We start from the raw sequence: 18,346 nt of genomic DNA, 5'->3' as shown, positions 1-18,346 counted from the left end.
GTGCCACAATAAACCACATAATCCTGATAAAGTGCCAATAAAATGCCACTGACCAAACATATGCGCTTGAAGAAATTAGGTTTGTTTGCAAATGTCAACATTTACCGGGAACAAAAGTTAAAGATGAAGGCACTTCGTTGACCTGTCTAAGAAATGAATCTGCTGCTCCATGTACGAATTATTACACTCAAAACTCATCCACTTTGATGCTTTGCATTTCAAGTGGAATTACATTAAACTAGCACTATACGCTATACAACTGTTTGCATGTTACTGTTATGAGTAGAGCTGATTGTTAACGGGCTTGCACGGGCTTAATCCCCGAGTTCCCCTTCAACTCTCACTTACAGTACATCTTTATGATTTTTGGAATGATTTGTGTCTGCTGTTGATGTACTGCTGTGCATCATGTCACGAGTAAAGTGAAAAGAATTCAATTTCAAGCATTGACAAACTGAATTTTTTTTTCTGAAATTGGGGCATTATTAAAACGAACACAAACAGCTGTTTTTATTTAAAAGTCCCATTTTGTGCAATGTAAAAACTGTACACGATCATCAAAACTTTGAGGGTCATTTTGAATTTTTTGATATTAGTAAATGCATTTGAGAAGATTAGCCTACATCCTGTTACAGATTTTCGTTGCGTAGTAACCATGGAGTCATTTCAGAATTACTGCCCAAATTAAATAGAGAGTCCACAAAATCTGCATAATTTCGACCAAGATGATCAATAAACTACAAAAACATAGAATTAACTATTAATTTGTGGAATGCTGCTTTGCTGCAATCCAGCTAGCATACGTCCATATATGTCTGTCGTGAGGCTGAAAGGCTTCCGCAAAAGAAACAATAGAGCAGGGATCACCAACTCATGTCCTCGAGAGACCTTATCCTGCATGTTTTAGAAGTTTCCCTCCTCCAACACACCTGATTCAAATGGTCAAGATTATCATCAAGCTCTGCAGAAACCCGATCACAATCATGATCATTTCAATCAAGTGTGCTGGAGGAGAGAAATTTCGAAAACATGTAGGTTAGAAGCCCGCGAGGACTGGAGTGGCTGACCCCAGCATTGGAGGTTCCTCAATTATAGCTCCCCAGTGGAGGTTCCTCAAGACCTAATCCACACTCCTTCATGCTCATTTCAAAGAATAGATATGCTCCTTAATATGGCAGCACAAGAACAAGTTTTGCGGTGCTGTCACAGTATCGAGGAGCAGGGAGCGAGAAATAATGCAATTCAGAGACATGATATCCACTCGAAGTCTCTGCTGCCCCACACAGAAGCAACGTTTTCAAAGTGACTAATTTATATGTAGCATGACAAAATCAACAGCGTGCGACACACAGCCAGAGGAGGCAGAACATTCATTGCTTCACATTCAACCCATGACCTCCAAAAAGAACAGCGACACTGGAGAAAAGTTTATACACCCCTGTTCAAATGTCACGGAAAGAGACGAAGATAAATAATCCCAAAACTTCTCCACCACTTGTGACACCAATAACCTGTACAACACATTTATTTGGAAATAAATAAAAGAAATGCTCCACAGCTGTTTTAGGAGGCTTACACAACTTGTAATTGACAGAAATTCCTGCATCTCCTTCAAGATTGCTGTCGGGCTCTTGACGGCCTCCTTGATCAGTTCAAAGGGATGTCCAGTTCTTAGTGTTTCGCATTATTTTCCCAATTCATTGTGACTATACTTTCATAGTGTTCCATGGAATATTTAATGTCTTGGAAATTATTTGTACCCTTCTCTGAACTGCTATGTTTGAACAATGAAATTGGACACTGAAAGCTCTCTGCGAACCATGGATTATGCTCTAAGATATGGCTATAAATGTCAGAAAAAGCCGACTAGAACATCTGAACTTTATTTGGGGTTGATCAGCACTAAAAATGAGAGCAGGTATGGACTGACACCTATTTTATGTATGTGAAGCTCTACAAATCCACTGACAAATCATATGCACTTGACTCATACCTGCAGAGTGGAAGGAGCGGAGTCGCTGGTCTCAGACATGCCTGTGCTCCTGGGAATACTGGACACAATGTATCTGGAGCCCTTCGGCATGGGCTGCCTGACCACCAGTTTTCCTTTCCTTGTCTCTGCTAGGAACAGACTGTACCAGTAGGCATCGTTGGACACCAGAGTGGAATCTGCGATGGTGGAGTTCCTCTCGCTCATCACGCTGTTCCTGCAGGGAGGAGCCGCTTTGCTGGGATTGACCTTCTGGCACTTGAGCACGATGGTGACCAGGATGGTGATGAGCAGCAGGAAGGACACCGAGCCCAGACCGATGACCAAATACAGGTTGAGGTCCGAGAAGATGTCGTATTCCAGAGGCACCTCGGTCATGTCCGAGTAGGCCTTCACGGCCGTTTCCACCGTGGAGAACTTGATGGTGACTGTTGCGGAGAGAGCGGGATCCCCGTTGTCCTTGGCAACAACAACCAGTCTCTGGTGACGAGAATCTTTGTAACTGAACATCCTCATGGTGCGGATCTCCCCGTTGTACTGGTCCAGACTGAACAAGGAGGCGTCGGTCACCTGCAGGAACTGGTAGGTGACGCGAGAATTGTGCACGGAATCCACGTCCAAGGCTATCACCTTGGCCACCAGGGAGCCTTTATCTGTGGATCTGGGGATCTTCTCCTCCACCACGGAGCCGTGCGCTCGCCACGGAGAGACGATGACCGGGGCGTTGTCATTCTGATCCACGATGATGATGTGGACGGTCACGTTGCTGCTGAGCGGAGGAGAACCAGAGTCTCTGGCCTCGATGTGGAAGAGGAAGTCCTTCTCCATCTCATAGTCAAAAGTCTTGAGTGCGTAAAGGTTGCCGTTCTCTGGATTAATGGAGAAGAGCATGGACATGGAGGTGTTGGCTATCTCCTTCTCCAGGATGAAGTACACTAGGTACTGGTTCTCATGGAGGTCGGGGTCAAACGCACTGAGGGAGCTGAGCAAGGCGCCAGGGGCGTTATTCTCCATCACACGTATGGTATAAAAGGACTGAGGGAAGTGTGGGACGTTGTCATTCACATCCAGCAGCTGCAAAGTCATGGTTTCGTTGTCACTTAAAGGAGGGGAGCCTCTGTCGGTGACGGTGAAGGTGATGTCGTATTCTGGAACCTTCTCACGGTCTAATGGCTCCGAAACAACTAATTTATAAAAGTTATCAGAGGACTCCCTCAGTTTAAAAGGCATGTTATTTGGAATGCGAAGATCCACCACTCCATTACTGCCTGAGTCCTTGTCACTCACACTGACCACTGCTATCACTGTGTCGACATCAATGTTTTCACTGACTGGACTTTGAAAAGATTTAATGGATATTTCTGGGTGGTTGTCATTCATGTCCTCAATTTGAATTTTGATCGTACATTGTCCTGATAAACTATTGACGCCTCTGTCTGCTGCTATCACTTCCATATCATAAATCCTAAAATCCTCATAGTTCAACATTCCTTTCACAGTAATCTCACCAGTAGATGGATTTAAATAAAATGTTTCTCGTGCTTTCTCTGGTGTATATAAACTATATGAGTATGTTAAATCAGAATTTGAGCCCTCATCCAAATCAGTCGCATTTAAATCAATAACAAGGCTTCCAATGGGGGAATTTTCCATTATTTTAACACTGTAAATAGTATTATCAAAGAGAGGGGCGTTGTCATTATTGTCTAAAACATGAACAATAATACTCGCTGTGCCAGAACGCGGAGGTGTACCGCCATCTACTGCCGTTAATATTAAATTGTGCACAGCCTTCTCCTCTCGGTCTAAAACTTTATTCAAAATCAAATCCGCAATTTTCCTTCCTTCCCTCCCCGTCTGAACCTCAATTTTAAAATGTTCACTTTCACTGAGATGATACGTTTTCACTGTGTTACTGCCTACATCCGGATCGATTGCATTGCTGAGAGAGAATCTCTCCCCTTTTGGTGTCGATTCAGATATATCCAAATGAAAGGCGTCTCTCCTAAATTGAGGGGCGTTGTCATTCATGTCCATTATTTCAACTTCGATGTTAAAAATTCTTAACGGGTTTTCCAGGATCATTTCTAGTCCGAGGTAACAAGAACCTGGAGATTTTGTTGGGCAGATGTGTTCCCTGTCAATCTTCTCAGCGATATACAGCTCCCCGGTGTCTTTGTTCACGTCCAGATATTTTTTGTTTGAAATAATGTCCAAACGCATCTTCCTTTTGTTCAGCGTTTTAACGTCCAGTCCGAGATCGCTGGCAAGGTTGGCAACCACGGATCCCTCCTTCATTTCCTCGGGTATGGAATAATGGGTCACGGAGGTGGATATTTGATTCACAGACCAGAGAAGAATAACAACGACGAACAGCACGTACCTTTGCCGTGACTGCGTAACTGCAGCGGAGCTCATTGTTCTCATGTGCGCTCACTGCACCCCAGTCTAGGTCCAAATGCGTGTTTTTTTCCAGTCCAACTTCGGCGCACAATATTGCCCAAAACGCGAATTTGCAAATTTACTCCAGATAATACTCGACAGAATAAATGACCGCATCGGCGGAGTATCGTTTCTTCAATGCAAAGTGGCCCAGTTTGTTCAAGAACCGCCCTATGACGAGGTTCGATGATTACGACAGGAATGCGGTCTCATTTGAATATTATCACAAACAGCGCCACCATACGATTGTTTCGATCGTATCACGACGTGCGCTGAATTATTTAAATGTTTGTTTCTGTATAAATTGATTAAATTAACGCTCCCGTCAAAATAGATTTCCACCACGAGGGTCAGCTATACTACTCTCACATTCCTACCACGGTGGTAGCGTGGCAAGCAATACGATCAATTACCAAAAGACACTGAAAGACACGTAGAAATGTGGAAATGACTAAAATTAAGTGAGATGGCCTTGAGCATGACACTAAACTCCCCTACAGTTTTCTCAGGCCAGAATATAGGCTACAAATTGATTTGGGGTTTCATACATATCACTCAAAAAAAGAGGCTGTCGAATTGACATTTTAAAGAAAGCATGGACATTGGGTGCACGTGTAAAAATCATGTTTCACGACAATAATATTGTTTTATTTTCGCCAACATTTATGATTTTAATGCGTGCAACCAGTGTCGCAATGCTTCCCCACCCCATTGTAAATACAACAGACTCTTTCATTTACTGAGTTCTGTGATATGATTACAGTAGTTTAATGAGATCAATAATCAAGTTTGCATGCAGAAAAATCTAAAACTAGGTTCAGAATCAACAGTAAATTCATTTGAAAAAGTAAGAGTGTATGATCATTTTCTTGGAGTGGTAATGGATACAAAATGACGCTGGAAGCCAAATTATGTTTAAGGCATTATGTTAAGCCATCCCTGATAAAACCAAGCTGCTCCTGCCATTTATTAATTAGTGTCCGGCGATGTGGGGTAACAATTACAGAAAAAAAATCATCCACATTTTTTGTGACAAAATATAGCGACAAATTATTTAATTAAACTACAAAGAACCAACCATGCACGGTCTATCAATTTCAAGACTGTCAAATTGCGTGACTTAGTTGGATTTAAAATAGCACAGATAGTGTACAACGTACAGAATGATTTACTTTGCCACAGTGCAAAGGAACTGTTTGAAATCAGAGAGAGTTGTTATGTTCTGCGGGAACAGATATTAAAAAAAAAATCAAGCACAAATCTAAAATAAAGATGTGTCTGTGTTGGTCACTGTGAGAGTTCTTGATTTCTGAATATTGATGAAATTGGTTGCTAAATATGTGGTCACTTGCTTTGTTCAAAAATATATTGAAAAGTTTTCAGGAAAAAAAGTGTGTCAATCAGGTAGAATAAATTTTGAAAATGATGAAACATCTGCCTGAGTGATCTCGGTTGCTGTAATGAAATTGTGTTCATGTTTTTCCATCCAACCATTATGCAAGTCGCTAATCCTCACGAGAGTCGCGGGCATGTTGGAGCCTTTCCCAGCCATCTTTGGACAGGAGGCGGTGTACACTGTGAACTTGTTGCCAGCCAATCGCAGGGCAAAGTTTGATTGAACAAAAACATTAACACTCACAATCACGCTTTTGGACAATTTAGAGTGCCCAATTAACCTTCCGTGCATGTTTTTGGAATGTGGGAGGAAACCAGAGTACCCGGAGAAAACCGACGCAGGCATGGGGGGAGAACATGCAAACTCTACACAGGAAGCCCGGAGCGTGTAATCGAACGCTGCGTCTCTGCACTGTGAAACGGACATGCTAACCAGTTGATCGCTGGGCTGCCTTGTTTTGAGTGTTTTTTGAAATTGTGTTTGTTTTGGAAACCTGAAGGTTGTTTGAGTCGCGAAAGTGCTGTTTTTGTTTCTTTATAAATATTAACATATTTACAAGGTATACAAAGGTTTATATATACACATATACAGGTCATGTACAGGGTATGTAGAATCGATCTCTCTCGCTCTCTCTCTCTATACATATATGTTGAGTTTAATAACAAGATTAATGTACACATTTATATGTGGGCCTGTAATTCGGGTACATTTACATAGGCATATATATAACCTATTATTGTATTGTATCAATATATTCAATGTCAAAATTATGTGGAGCAAAAGAAGTAAGAAGAGGTATGTTGGTTTTTATTAGATCATCCTCATTCTTTTTCAACATGTGGACTGTGAAGAAGGATGAAACATTTGACTGTTTTCTTTAGTTTTTATTTTTTTTACTATTTTCTTTCTTCCTTTCTTTCCTTCTGATAGCTGTTCTTTCTGTTGATGTTTGTATGGTCAGATAAAGCAGTCATTCCATTTATCAATCTTGTAAATTATATGAGAACGATAATCTTGAAAAGGCTTGTTACTAAAACAGTATTGTGAGACTCTAAAATCAACCAAGAAATCCTGATTACATTTGAGTAAGTATGCCACCGAACAAACTTGAGTCATACCTGCAAGGTGGAAGGAGCCGAGCCGCTAGTTTCAGACATGCCTGTGCTCCTGGGAATACTGGACACAATGTACCTTGAGCCCTTCGGCATGGGCTGCCTGACCACCAGTTTTCCTTTCCTGGTCTCTGCTAGGAACAGACTGTACCAGTAGGCATCGTTGGACACCAGAGTGGAATCTGCGATGGTGGAGTTCCTCTCGCTCATCACGCTGTTCCTGCAGGGAGGAGCTGCTTTGCTGGGATTGACCTTCTGGCACTTGAGCACGATGGTGACCAGGATGGTGATGAGCAGCAGGAAGGACACCGAGCCCAGACCGATGACCAAATACAGGTTGAGGTCCGAGAAGATGTCGTATTCCAGAGGCACCTCGGTCATGTCCGAGTAGGCCTTCACGGCCGTTTCCACCGTGGACAGCTTAATGGTGACTGTGGCGGAGAGAGCGGGATCCCCGTTGTCCTTGGCTACAACAACCAGTCTCTGGTGACGAGAATCTTTGTAGCTGAACATCCTCATGGTGCGGATCTCCCCGTTGTACTGGTCCAGACTGAACAAGGAGGCGTCGGTCACCTGCAGGAACTGGTAGGTGACGCGAGAGTTGTGCACGGAATCCACGTCCAAGGCTATCACCTTGGCCACCAGGGAGCCTTTATCTGTGGATCTGGGGATCTTCTCCTCCACCACGGAGCCGTGCGCTCGCCACGGAGAGACGATAACCGGGGCGTTGTCATTCTGATCCACGATGATGATGTGGACGGTCACGTTGCTGCTGAGCGGAGGAGAACCAGAGTCTCTGGCCTCGATGTGGAAGAGGAAGTCCTTCTCCATCTCATAGTCAAAAGTCTTGAGTGCGTAAAGGTTGCCGTTCTCTGGATTGATGGAGAAGAGCATGGACATGGAGGTGTTGGCTATCTCCCTCTCCAGGATGAAGTACACTAGGTACTGGTTCTCATGGAGGTCGGGGTCAAAGGCACTGAGGGAGCTCAGCAAGGCGCCAGGGGCGTTATTCTCCATCACACGTATGGTATAAAAGGACTGAGGGAAGTGTGGGACGTTGTCATTCACATCCAGCAGCTGCAAAGTCATGGTTTCGTTGTCACTTAAAGGAGGGGAGCCTCTGTCTGTGACGGTGAAGGTGATGTCGTATTCCGGAACCTTCTCACGATCTAATGGCTCCGAAACAACTAATTTATAAAAGCTATCGGGCGACTCCTTTAATTTAAATGGCATGTTATTTGGAATGCGAAGATCCACCACTCCATTACTGCCTGAGTCCTTGTCACTCACACTGACCACTGCTATCACAGTGTCGACATCAATGTTTTCACTGACTGGACTTTGAAAAGATTTAATGGATATTTCTGGGTGGTTGTCATTCATGTCCTCAATTTGAATTTTGATCGTACATTGTCCAGATAAACTATTGGTGCCTCTGTCTGCTGCTATAACCTCCATATCATAAATCCTGAAATCTTCATAATTCAACATTCCTTTAACAGTGATCTCACCTGTAGAAGGATTCAAATTAAATGTTTCTTGTGTTTTCTCCGGAGTATACAAACTATATGAATATGATAGATCTGAATTTGAACCCTCATCCAAGTCAGTCGCATTTAAATCAATAACAAGGCTTCCAATGGGGGAATTTTCCATTATTTTCACACTGTAAATCGACTTGTCAAACAGAGGAGCATTATCATTCGTGTCTAATACTTGAACAATAATTTTGGCAGTCCCAGAACGTGCAGGTTTACCGCCATCGATTGCTGTTAGCATTAAATTGTACACAGCCTGTTCCTCCCGGTTTAATGTCTCTTTCAATATTAATTCAGCAAATTTGGACCCATCTCTTCCAGTCTGAACTTCAATGCCAAAATGCTGACTTTCACTCAGATGATATGTTTTTACTGTGTTACTTCCAACATCCGGATCGACTGCATTGCTGAGAGAGAATCTCTCTCCTTTGGGAGTTGATTCATATATGTCCAGATGGATTACGTTTCTCCTAAACTGAGGGGCGTTGTCGTTAATGTCCATGATTTCCACCTCGATGTTAAATATGCGCACAGGATTTTCCAAAATCACCTCCAATTTCAGATAACAGGAAGCAGATGTTTTGGATGGACAAAGGATTTCCCGGTCAATTTTCTCCACAATATAAAGCTCACCAGTCTCTTTTTTCACGTCCAGATATCGCTTATTTGCAATAATATCGAGCCGCATCTTCCTCTTGTTTAGCGTTTTTACATCCAAGCTTAGATCGTTGGCAATGTTTGCAACTACTGATCCTTCCTTCATTTCTTCAGGAATGGAATAATGTGTGACTGAAGCCGGTGCCCGGTGAACAAAGGAAAAAAACACAAAGAGCAGCACGTACCTCTTCAAAGAACACGCTTGTAAAACGGACCCCCTTGTTGTTTGCCGGTCCATTCTATTTCGTCTCGGACACAACTACTTAGAACCAAAATGATGATTTAACTCCTCGAACGATCTTGAGCTCCAATACTGTCATACGAGTTTCACCCTTCTAAACTGCCTGAAGAGAATTTGTTGGGCGTGATATCAGTGAACGACTGTGCGGTATTTTCCAATCTGCCCTGACAGCAACGCGTCACTGTCATGACGCCTGGGTTATTTTTTTGGTCAAACAGCGCCTCCTTCTGTTTTCCCACCACTCAACATAGAGGAAGAGTCAGATAGGTTGGATAAAACTGTGTTTAGAGTTCTAATTGTGACAATACCCTGATAAAATTCCATATATATTTCTAAAAATGTATTTGTGACTTTATTGACAACTGCGGCTGTAAATACATTTCACTTCACAAATTTGAAAGCTTTTAAGTCAATGACTCATACCTGCAGAGTGGAAGGAGCAGAGTCGCTGGTCTCAGACATGCCTGTGCTCCTGGGAAGACTGGACACAATGTATCTGGAGCCCTTCGGCATGGGCTGCCTGACCACCAGTTTTCCTTTCCTGGTCTCTGCTAGGAACAGACTGTACCAGTAGGCATCGTTGGACACCAGAGTGGAATCTGCGATGGTGGAGTTCCTCTCGCTGATCACGCTGTTCCTGCAGGGAGGAGCCGCTTTGCTGGGATTGACCTTCTGGCACTTGAGCACGATGGTGACCAGGATGGTGATGAGCAGCAGGAAGGACACCGAGCCCAGACCGATGACCAAATACAGGTTGAGGTCCGAGAAGATGTCGTATTCCAGAGGCACCTCGGTCATGTCCGAGTAGGCCTTCACGGCCGTTTCCACCGTGGACAGCTTGATGGTGACTGTAGCGGAGAGAGCGGGCTCCCCGTTGTCCTTGGCAACAACAACCAGTCTCTGGTGACGAGAATCTTTGTAGCTGAACATCCTCATGGTCCGGATCTCCCCGTTGTACTGGTCCAGACTGAACAAGGAGGCGTCGGTCACCTGCAGGAACTGGTAGGTGACGCGAGAGTTGTGCACGGAATCCACGTCCAAGGCTATCACCTTGGCCACCAGGGAGCCTTTATCTGTGGATCTGGGGATCTTCTCCTCCACCACGGAGCCGTGCGCTCGCCAAGGAGAGACGATAACCGGGGCGTTGTCATTCTGATCCACGATGATGATGTGGACGGTCACGTTGCTGCTGAGCGGAGGAGAACCAGAGTCTCTGGCCTCGATGTGGAAGAGGAAGTCCTTCTCCATCTCATAGTCAAAAGTCTTGAGTGCGTAAAGGTTGCCGTTCTCTGGATTGATGGAGAAGAGCATGGACATGGAGGTGTTGGCTATCTCCTTCTCCAGGATGAAGTACACTAGGTACTGGTTCTCATGGAGGTCGGGGTCAAACGCACTGAGGGAGCTGAGCAAGGCGCCAGGGGCGTTATTCTCCATTACACGTATGGTATAAAAGGACTGAGGGAAGTGTGGGACGTTATCATTCACATCCAGCAGCTGCAAAGTCATGGTTTCGTTGTCACTTAAAGGAGGGGAGCCTCTGTCGGTGACGGTGAAGGTGATGTCGTATTCTGGAACCTTCTCGCGGTCTAATGGCTCCGAAACAACTAATTTATAAAAGTTATCAGAGGACTCCCTCAGTTTAAAAGGCATGTTATTTGGAATGCGAAGATCCACCACTCCATTATTGCCTGAGTCCTTGTCACTCACACTGACCACTGCTATCACAGTGTCGACATCAATGTTTTCACTGACTGGACTTTGAAAAGATTTAATGGATATTTCTGGGTGGTTGTCATTCATGTCCTCAATTTGAATTTTGATCATACATTGTCCAGATAAACTATTGACGCCTCTGTCTGCTGCTATCACTTCCATATCATAAATCTTAAAATCTTCATAATTCAACATTCCTTTCACAGTGATCTCACCAGTAGAAGGATTTAAATAAAATGTTTCTTGTGTTTTCTCGGGTGTATATAAACTATATGAATATGTTAAATCAGAATTTGAGCCCTCATCCAAATCAGTGGCATTTAAATCAATAACAAGGCTCCCAATAGGAGAATTTTCCGTTATTTTGACACTGTATATAGATTTATCAAACAAAGGCGCATTGTCGTTGGTGTCTAAAACATGAACAATAATACTGACAGTGCCAGAACGCGGAGGTTTACCGCCATCTACTGCCGTTAGTATTAAATTGTGCATTGCCTGCTGCTCCCTGTCTAATGTCTTCTTCAATATTAAATCGGCAAATTTGGATCCATCTCGACCCGTCTGAACCTCAATATTAAAATGCTCGCTTTCACTCAAATGATACGTACTCACCGAATTGCTCCCTACATCAGGATCGACTGCATTACTTAAAGAGAATCTCTCCCCTGCCGAAGTGGACTCGGATAAATCCAAATGAATGGCGTCTCGTCTGAACTGTGGGGCGTTGTCATTCATGTCTAGTATTTCTAACTCTATGTTAAAAATCCGCAGTGGGTTTTCCAGCGTCACCTCCAGTTTGAGATAGCATGATGATGTCCATTTAGTGGTGCAAATGTGTTCTCTGTCAATCTTCTCCGCAATATACAGTTCTCCCGTCTCTTTGTTCACGTCCAAATATTTTTTGTTTGCGATGATGTCGACACGCATTTTTCTTCTAATCAGACTTGTGACGTCCACCCTGAGATCGTTCGCCAGGTTGGCAACAACGGATCCTTCTTTAAGCTCCTCGGGGATGGAATAATGAGTCACGGAAGCCAAAACGTGAGCCGTGGAAAGCAACACAATGAGATGCACGTACCTTTTGTGTGGTCTCATTGTCTCATACAAGTCCATTATTTCCAATTCACGGCAAGCTGTACTGTAAGTGATCAAAATGGGCTGACTTTTACCGCAAGATGTGAATGCAAAAACAGTAAGAACTGGTTGAATCCGAAAGAGTCAAAAACGCGTGGCCGTTTCCTGTGTGGGTTTCAGCACCACGGAGCTGTCCCGTTTCTTCCCTTTCCCTCCTCTGGATGAAAGAGCGAGTTGCCCGCCGTTGTTGCATTTGGGACATTTGTAGGATGGCTCACAACAACTAGTACCGACAGCGCCACCAATTGTCTTTATTTATAATGTTTAGAACGAAGCAGTTGTTAAATTAATATTTTTTACTGCATTGAAAATGTTCCATAAATTAATTAGGTTACAATTTCAGCGGGTCATTCCTATTTTTTTTCTTTTCTTTACTTTTCTTTTCTTTTCTCTCAGTCTTTTTTTAAAGAATCAACAGTTCCATGCTTGCTCTTAAAATACATTTTATTTGCTGTGATTTATGGTCGCACCAATTGCATCACACTTGCATTTTTGTAGACGATGTATATTTTATATCATGATAACAATCATCCTAATAATAATACTACTATATTAATCATGATTATTATTATTATTATTATTAGTCATCGTAGTAGTAGTAATAGTAGTCGTTGTATTATATTGCAATCATTATTATTATTAACAATAATATTCACTCTTTTTCTGGCGGCCCGGTAGTCCGGTGGTTAGCACGTCGGCTTCACAGTGCAGAGGTACCGGGTTCAATTCCAGCTCCGGCCTCCCTGTGTGGAGTTTGCATGTTCTCCCCGGGCCTGCGTGGGTTTTCTCCAGGTGCTCCGGTTTCCTCCCACGTTCCAAAAACATGCATGGCAGGCTGATTAAACACTCTTAATTGTCCCTAGGTGTGAGTGTGCGCGTGCATAGTTGTTCGTCTCTGTGTGCCCTGCGATTGGCTGGCAACTGGTTCAGGGTGTCCCCCGCCTACTGCCTGAAGACGGCTGGGATAGGCTCCAGCACCCCCCGCGACCCTAGTGAGGATTAAGCGGTTCAGAAAATGGATGGATGGACTCTTTTTCTGTACCACTTGTCAGGGTTAGAGGGGAGCTAGAGCCTATTCCATATGGTGAAAGGCAGACTACGCTGTTGATTAGTCACCAGTCCACATACAGGACATCGGGACAACCATTTGCACTCACATTCACACCATCATTGAGTGAGAAATGATCCTGTGCCTGTACGGAAGTCAGGAAAAACTTACGCTACGCATTGAGCATCTACCACGACTAGTAGTTATAGCCACCAGGAGTAGAAGAAGAAATAGAAGGAGTACTAAGGTTGTTGTTGCTGCTGGTATGAGTGTTTGTGTCATATTTCTTCATTCGCATGAAGTAGAAATTCTGTTTCTGGACCCAAAAAAAATGTGTTTATCTACCCATTAAGATTGTTGATAAGGTTAAAAAATACTGAAGAAGATGAAATTAACCTACCTGCAGAGTGGAAGGAGCAGAGTCGCTGGTCTCAGACATGCCTGTGCTCCTGGGAATACTGGACACAATGTATCTGGAGCCCTTCGGCATGGGCTGCCTGACCACCAGTTTTCCTTTCCTGGTCTCTGCTAGGAACAGACTGTACCAGTAGGCATCGTTGGACACCAGAGTGGAATCTGCGATGGTGGAGTTCCTCTCGCTGATCACGCTGTTCCTGCAGGGAGGAGCCGCTTTGCTGGGATTGACCTTCTGGCACTTGAGCACGATGGTGACCAGGATGGTGATGAGCAGCAGGAAGGACACCGAGCCCAGACCGATGACCAAATACAGGTTGAGGTCCGAGAAGATGTCGTATTCCAGAGGCACCTCGGTCATGTCCGAGTAGGCCTTCACGGCCGTTTCCACCGTGGAGAACTTGATGGTGACTGTTGCGGAGAGAGCGGGATCCCCGTTGTCCTTGGCAACAACAACCAGTCTCTGGTGACGAGAATCTTTGTAACTGAACATCCTCATGGTGCGGATCTCCCCGTTGTACTGGTCCAGACTGAACAAGGAGGCGTCGGTCACCTGCAGGAACTGGTAGGTGATGCGAGAGTTGTGCACGGAATCCACGTCCAAGGCTATCACCTTGGCCACCAGGGAGCCTTTATCTGTGGATCTGGGGATCTTCTCCTCCACCACGGAGCCGTGCGCTCGCCAAGGAGAGACGATGACCGGGGCGTTGTCATTCTGATCCACGATGATGATGTGGACGGTCACGTTGCTGCTGAGCGCAGGAGAACCAGAGTCTCTGGCCTCGATGTGGAAGAGAAAGTCCTTCTCCATCTCATAGTCAAAAGTCTTGAGCGCGTAAAGGTTGCCGTTCTCTGGATTGATGGAGAAGAGCATGGACATGGAGGTGTTGGCTATCTCCTTCTCCAGGATGAAGTACACTAGGTACTGGTTCTCATGGAGGTCGGGGTCAAACGCACTGAGGGAGCTGAGCAAGGCGCCAGGGGCGTTATTCTCCATCACACGTATGGTATAAAAGGACTGAGGGAAGTGTGGCGCATTATCATTTACATCCAGCAAATGCACGGTAATTGTTTCATTATCAGATAATGGTGGTCTTCCTGAATCTCTCGCGATTAGTGTGATTTCATAATCAGGCACTGATTCACGATCCAAAGGTTTGGACACAAGCAGCTTGTAATGCATTGGTCTGTCCGATGACTTGTTTAAAACAAAGGGGATTGAGTCATTAATGAATAAATCAACTTTGCCATTCTCACCTGTGTCTCTGTCACTAATGGCCACCAGGGCAATGACAGTTCCAACAGGCACGCCCTCGTTTACCGTGTTTTTAACGGCCTGGAGGGTGATTTCTGGGTAATTGTCATTCATATCCGTGACATGGACGACCACTTTACACTGGCCAAGTAGTGGGTATGTGCCTTTGTCCCTCGCCTCAATGTGCATCTCATAAAATTTCATGTCTTCATAGTCAATGGTCCCCTTTACAGTTATTTCCCCTGTACTGGGGTTCATCGCGAACACGTCTTGGGTTTTTTCTGATGTGTAAAGTGTGAATGAGTACACAAGCTCTGAATTTGGCCCTTCGTCGAGATCAATAGCGTTCAGCTTTATCACTGTAGTTCCGATTGGGGAATTCTCTGTCATGTTTACTGTAGAAATTGGTTTGTCAAAACGAGGTGGGTTGTCGTTGGTATCCTGCACTTTCACAATAATATTAGCAGTGCCGGAGCGCATTGGATTACCACCGTCTACCGCTGTTAATATTAAATTATGGACAGCATTCTCCTCCCGGTCCAAAGATCTGGTCAAAACTAAATCTACATATTGTGTTCCATCAGTACCCGTCTGAATTTCAATGGTAAAATGTTGACTGGTGCTGAGTTTGTATGTTTTAACCGTATTAATCCCCACATCTGGATCCACCGCATTGGGGAGGGAGAATCTCTCCCCCGGTGTCGCAGACTCAGACACATCCAGTTCTACTCTGTCTCGTCTAAAATGTGGCGCGTTGTCATTGATATCGGTTATTCCAAGCTCAATGTTAAATATTCGCAATGGACTTTCTATTATTACATCGAGCTTAAGTAGACAAGAGACTGGTTTGGAGGGGCAAAGATATTCTCTGTCCATTGTCTCCACGATGAGCAGTTCCCCCGTCTTCTTATTGACATCCAGATATTTTTTGTTGTGAAAAATATCAAGTTTTACCTCTCTCTGTGCCAAGCCTCCAGGCTCCAGTCCTAGATCAGCTGCAAGGTTGGCCACCACAGAGCCCCTCTCCATCTCCTCGGGGATGGAGTAACGTGTCACGGACAAAGCAGCCGGCCATGCTGCAAACGACACAAAGACCGCCGCCCAAAAACCCATCCTTTGTCCGACATGATACATGACTGGAGTTTCGGGAAGAAGCAAATCGTGGTTGATTTCCTTAAAAATATATTTTGCAAAAATAAAAAAATAAAAAATACTCAAGGCATGTCTCAGAGCAGCCCAAGCGTTTCAAATTCAAACATCGGTGATACGAAAGAAAGACATGTCTCCACCCTTGACAACGGGCGTGTCGAGATTTAAATGTAGCTCGACATATCGACAGGAAAGGGTAAGAGCGACATCGTGGGGCCAAAATGGCACACTGTAGCCTTTCAAACGACTGGGCAGGCGAACATTAAACATTAAACATATTTGCTTCTCCATTTGACAAAATCCAATTTCGCTTCTGAGTTTCAAAACAACATTTATGTAGAAGGGTCATTAATTATTTATGGTGCTTTATCTGTGCCTATGAAAATACTTACTAAATTAAATCGTAGAGACATATTTTCATAGATTGCAATTACCCCTCTAATATGAATGCAAAGTAACGCTTGTCATTTTTTAGTAATTAACTTGTCTTGGAGGAGCGCCCAGATACTCCTTGAAATGATGTCCCAAGAGACATATTTGCAATTTAAATCTGAATAAAATGAAATGGTATTTCAAAAAGGTTTGGATTTAATTAAAGTATTACTAAATATAAATATATATCAATGAAAGCAAAGCAAAGTTTTGTTATTTATTACATAGAGACTTTTTTTGAGTTTAGCTTTTTTTGGAGAGAACGTAACACAGCAAAGTGAGATGAGCGTAAACGTCTGCATTTTATTTTTATTTTTTCTGTAAGTTTGGGGATTTTAACCTGAAGATCATACTCTTCAATTTCACCTTGTCAGGGAAACGTATGTTTCAAGTTTTAAAAAAAACAAATAAATAAAATCACAGACTCTTTGATGTATATGCAAAGGTGAAGTTGTTTATGAACAGATAGCAGCTAAATGTGGGTGATTTCCAAAGCTGTAGCTCAGTAGATTTTTTAAAAGAAAAATAACCACTCCTATTCGCCATTATGGCAAAAAAAAGTAAAATGTTTTTTTATCTATCTATCTATCTATCTATCTATCTATCTATCTATCTATCTATCTATCTATCTATCTATCTATCTATCTATCTATCTATCTATCTATCTATCTATCTATCTATTTTCTCATACGCTTTATCCTCGCAAGGGTCGAGGGGCATTGTGCAGCCTATCCCAGCTGTCTTCGGGCAGTAGGCCGGGGACATCCTGAACCGGCTGCCAGCCAATCTCAGGGCACACAGAGACAAACAACCATCCACGCTCACACCCCCACCTAGTGTCAATTTAGAGTGCTCCTTTTAACCTGCCATTGATGTTTTTGGAAGGTGGGAGGAAACTGGAGTAGCCGAAGAAAACCCACGCAGGCATGCAAACTCCACACAAGAAGGCCGGAGCTGGAATTGAACCATGCACCTCTGCACTGTGAAATGAACGTACTAACCAGTACTAACCAGTGTTGCCTTTATTTTTAGTTCCTAGCTCCAGAATAGTACAACAATATTTTAATTGCAGTGTTTGGGTTATAGATCACATTAATGGTTGAGAACGTTTTGGTGTGCAGTAAGTAAGAAGATTTTTCTTTCGTATTTGTTTTTTAAGGCATCCTTTATTTGTCCCACACTGGGGAAATTTACAATTTAACATCAGAAAAAGCCTGGAATTTGAACTGAGGTGTGTCGACTTTTTTATATCCATTCCACACAAATGTCCATGTTCCTCCATGGCCTTTCTTTTCATTTTAAGATAAAAGCTTCTTTGGTATGCATTTATTTTCCAAGCAGTTTTGTGACTGGCTTTTTAAATTTTTGATTCAATTTTTTTCAATACTGTGCAATCAGTCAAATTTAAAACATATTACGGACAAGCGGCCCGGTGGTCCAGTGGTTAGCGCGTCTACCTCACAGTGTCGATGGCAGGGATAGGCTCCGGCACCCCCCGCGACCCTTGTACGGATTAAGCGGATCAGAAAATGGAGGGATGGATGGATTACAGACAAAAATGCTGACTGTTTGCTGTTCATTCACAGGTGATTTTGTTATAGCTCACCCCCTTTTAGTCTAAATTATGTCAATAAGGTTTTCCTCGTTTTAGTGGGTATATTAATGTGTATTACAAATGTTGATTGTGTATAACAAAATCATGATTGAAGGAACTATGCCTTGATTTGATGTTAAACTTCTACTACTTTAGATAAAATATGTAGCAATTTTCAGAACCGTGTCAATGGAAAAATAATACAGGACATACACATGTATAAAAATT

The 18,346-nt window shown here is 43.4% G+C and overlaps 2 protein-coding genes across 4 annotated transcripts in view; both read right to left on the bottom strand.

Moving 5' to 3' along the window:
• The window catches only part of LOC147208451 (protocadherin alpha-C2-like), a 29,293-nt gene extending 16,867 nt beyond the window's left edge, over nucleotides 1-12,426 (bottom strand). Inside the window, exon 1 of one of the 3 annotated variants that reach the window (XM_086135300.1) lies at nucleotides 9,800-12,426. In XM_086135300.1, the coding sequence (XP_085991426.1) occupies nucleotides 9,800-12,205 (2,406 nt within the window). In that variant the 5' untranslated portion in view covers nucleotides 12,206-12,426. Of the gene's footprint in view, nucleotides 1-1,993; nucleotides 4,578-6,946; nucleotides 9,614-9,799 lie in introns of those variants that run through there. The other 2 variants (XM_086135263.1, XM_086135273.1) reach the window with 2 other exon arrangements.
• A 1,044-nt stretch (nucleotides 12,427-13,470) lies between these two features.
• LOC147208450 (protocadherin alpha-C2-like) lies at nucleotides 13,471-15,201 on the bottom strand. Its single transcript, XM_086106106.1, has 3 exons — nucleotides 14,932-15,201; nucleotides 13,675-14,706; nucleotides 13,471-13,590 (listed from the first exon to the last, which is right to left on the bottom strand). The coding sequence occupies exons 1-3, from the start codon at nucleotides 15,199-15,201 to the stop codon at nucleotides 13,471-13,473; spliced, it is 1,422 nt and encodes a 473-aa protein (XP_085962232.1).
• Nucleotides 15,202-18,346: the final 3,145 nt, after the last annotated feature.

Source organism: Hippocampus guttulatus, chromosome 2 (genome assembly GCF_054856545.1).
Source record: "Hippocampus guttulatus isolate MCC_2025c chromosome 2, RoL_Hgut_1.0, whole genome shotgun sequence".
Lineage (NCBI taxonomy): Eukaryota > Metazoa > Chordata > Actinopteri > Syngnathiformes > Syngnathidae > Hippocampus > Hippocampus guttulatus.
This window is presented reverse-complemented; position numbering and strand designations above follow the sequence as displayed.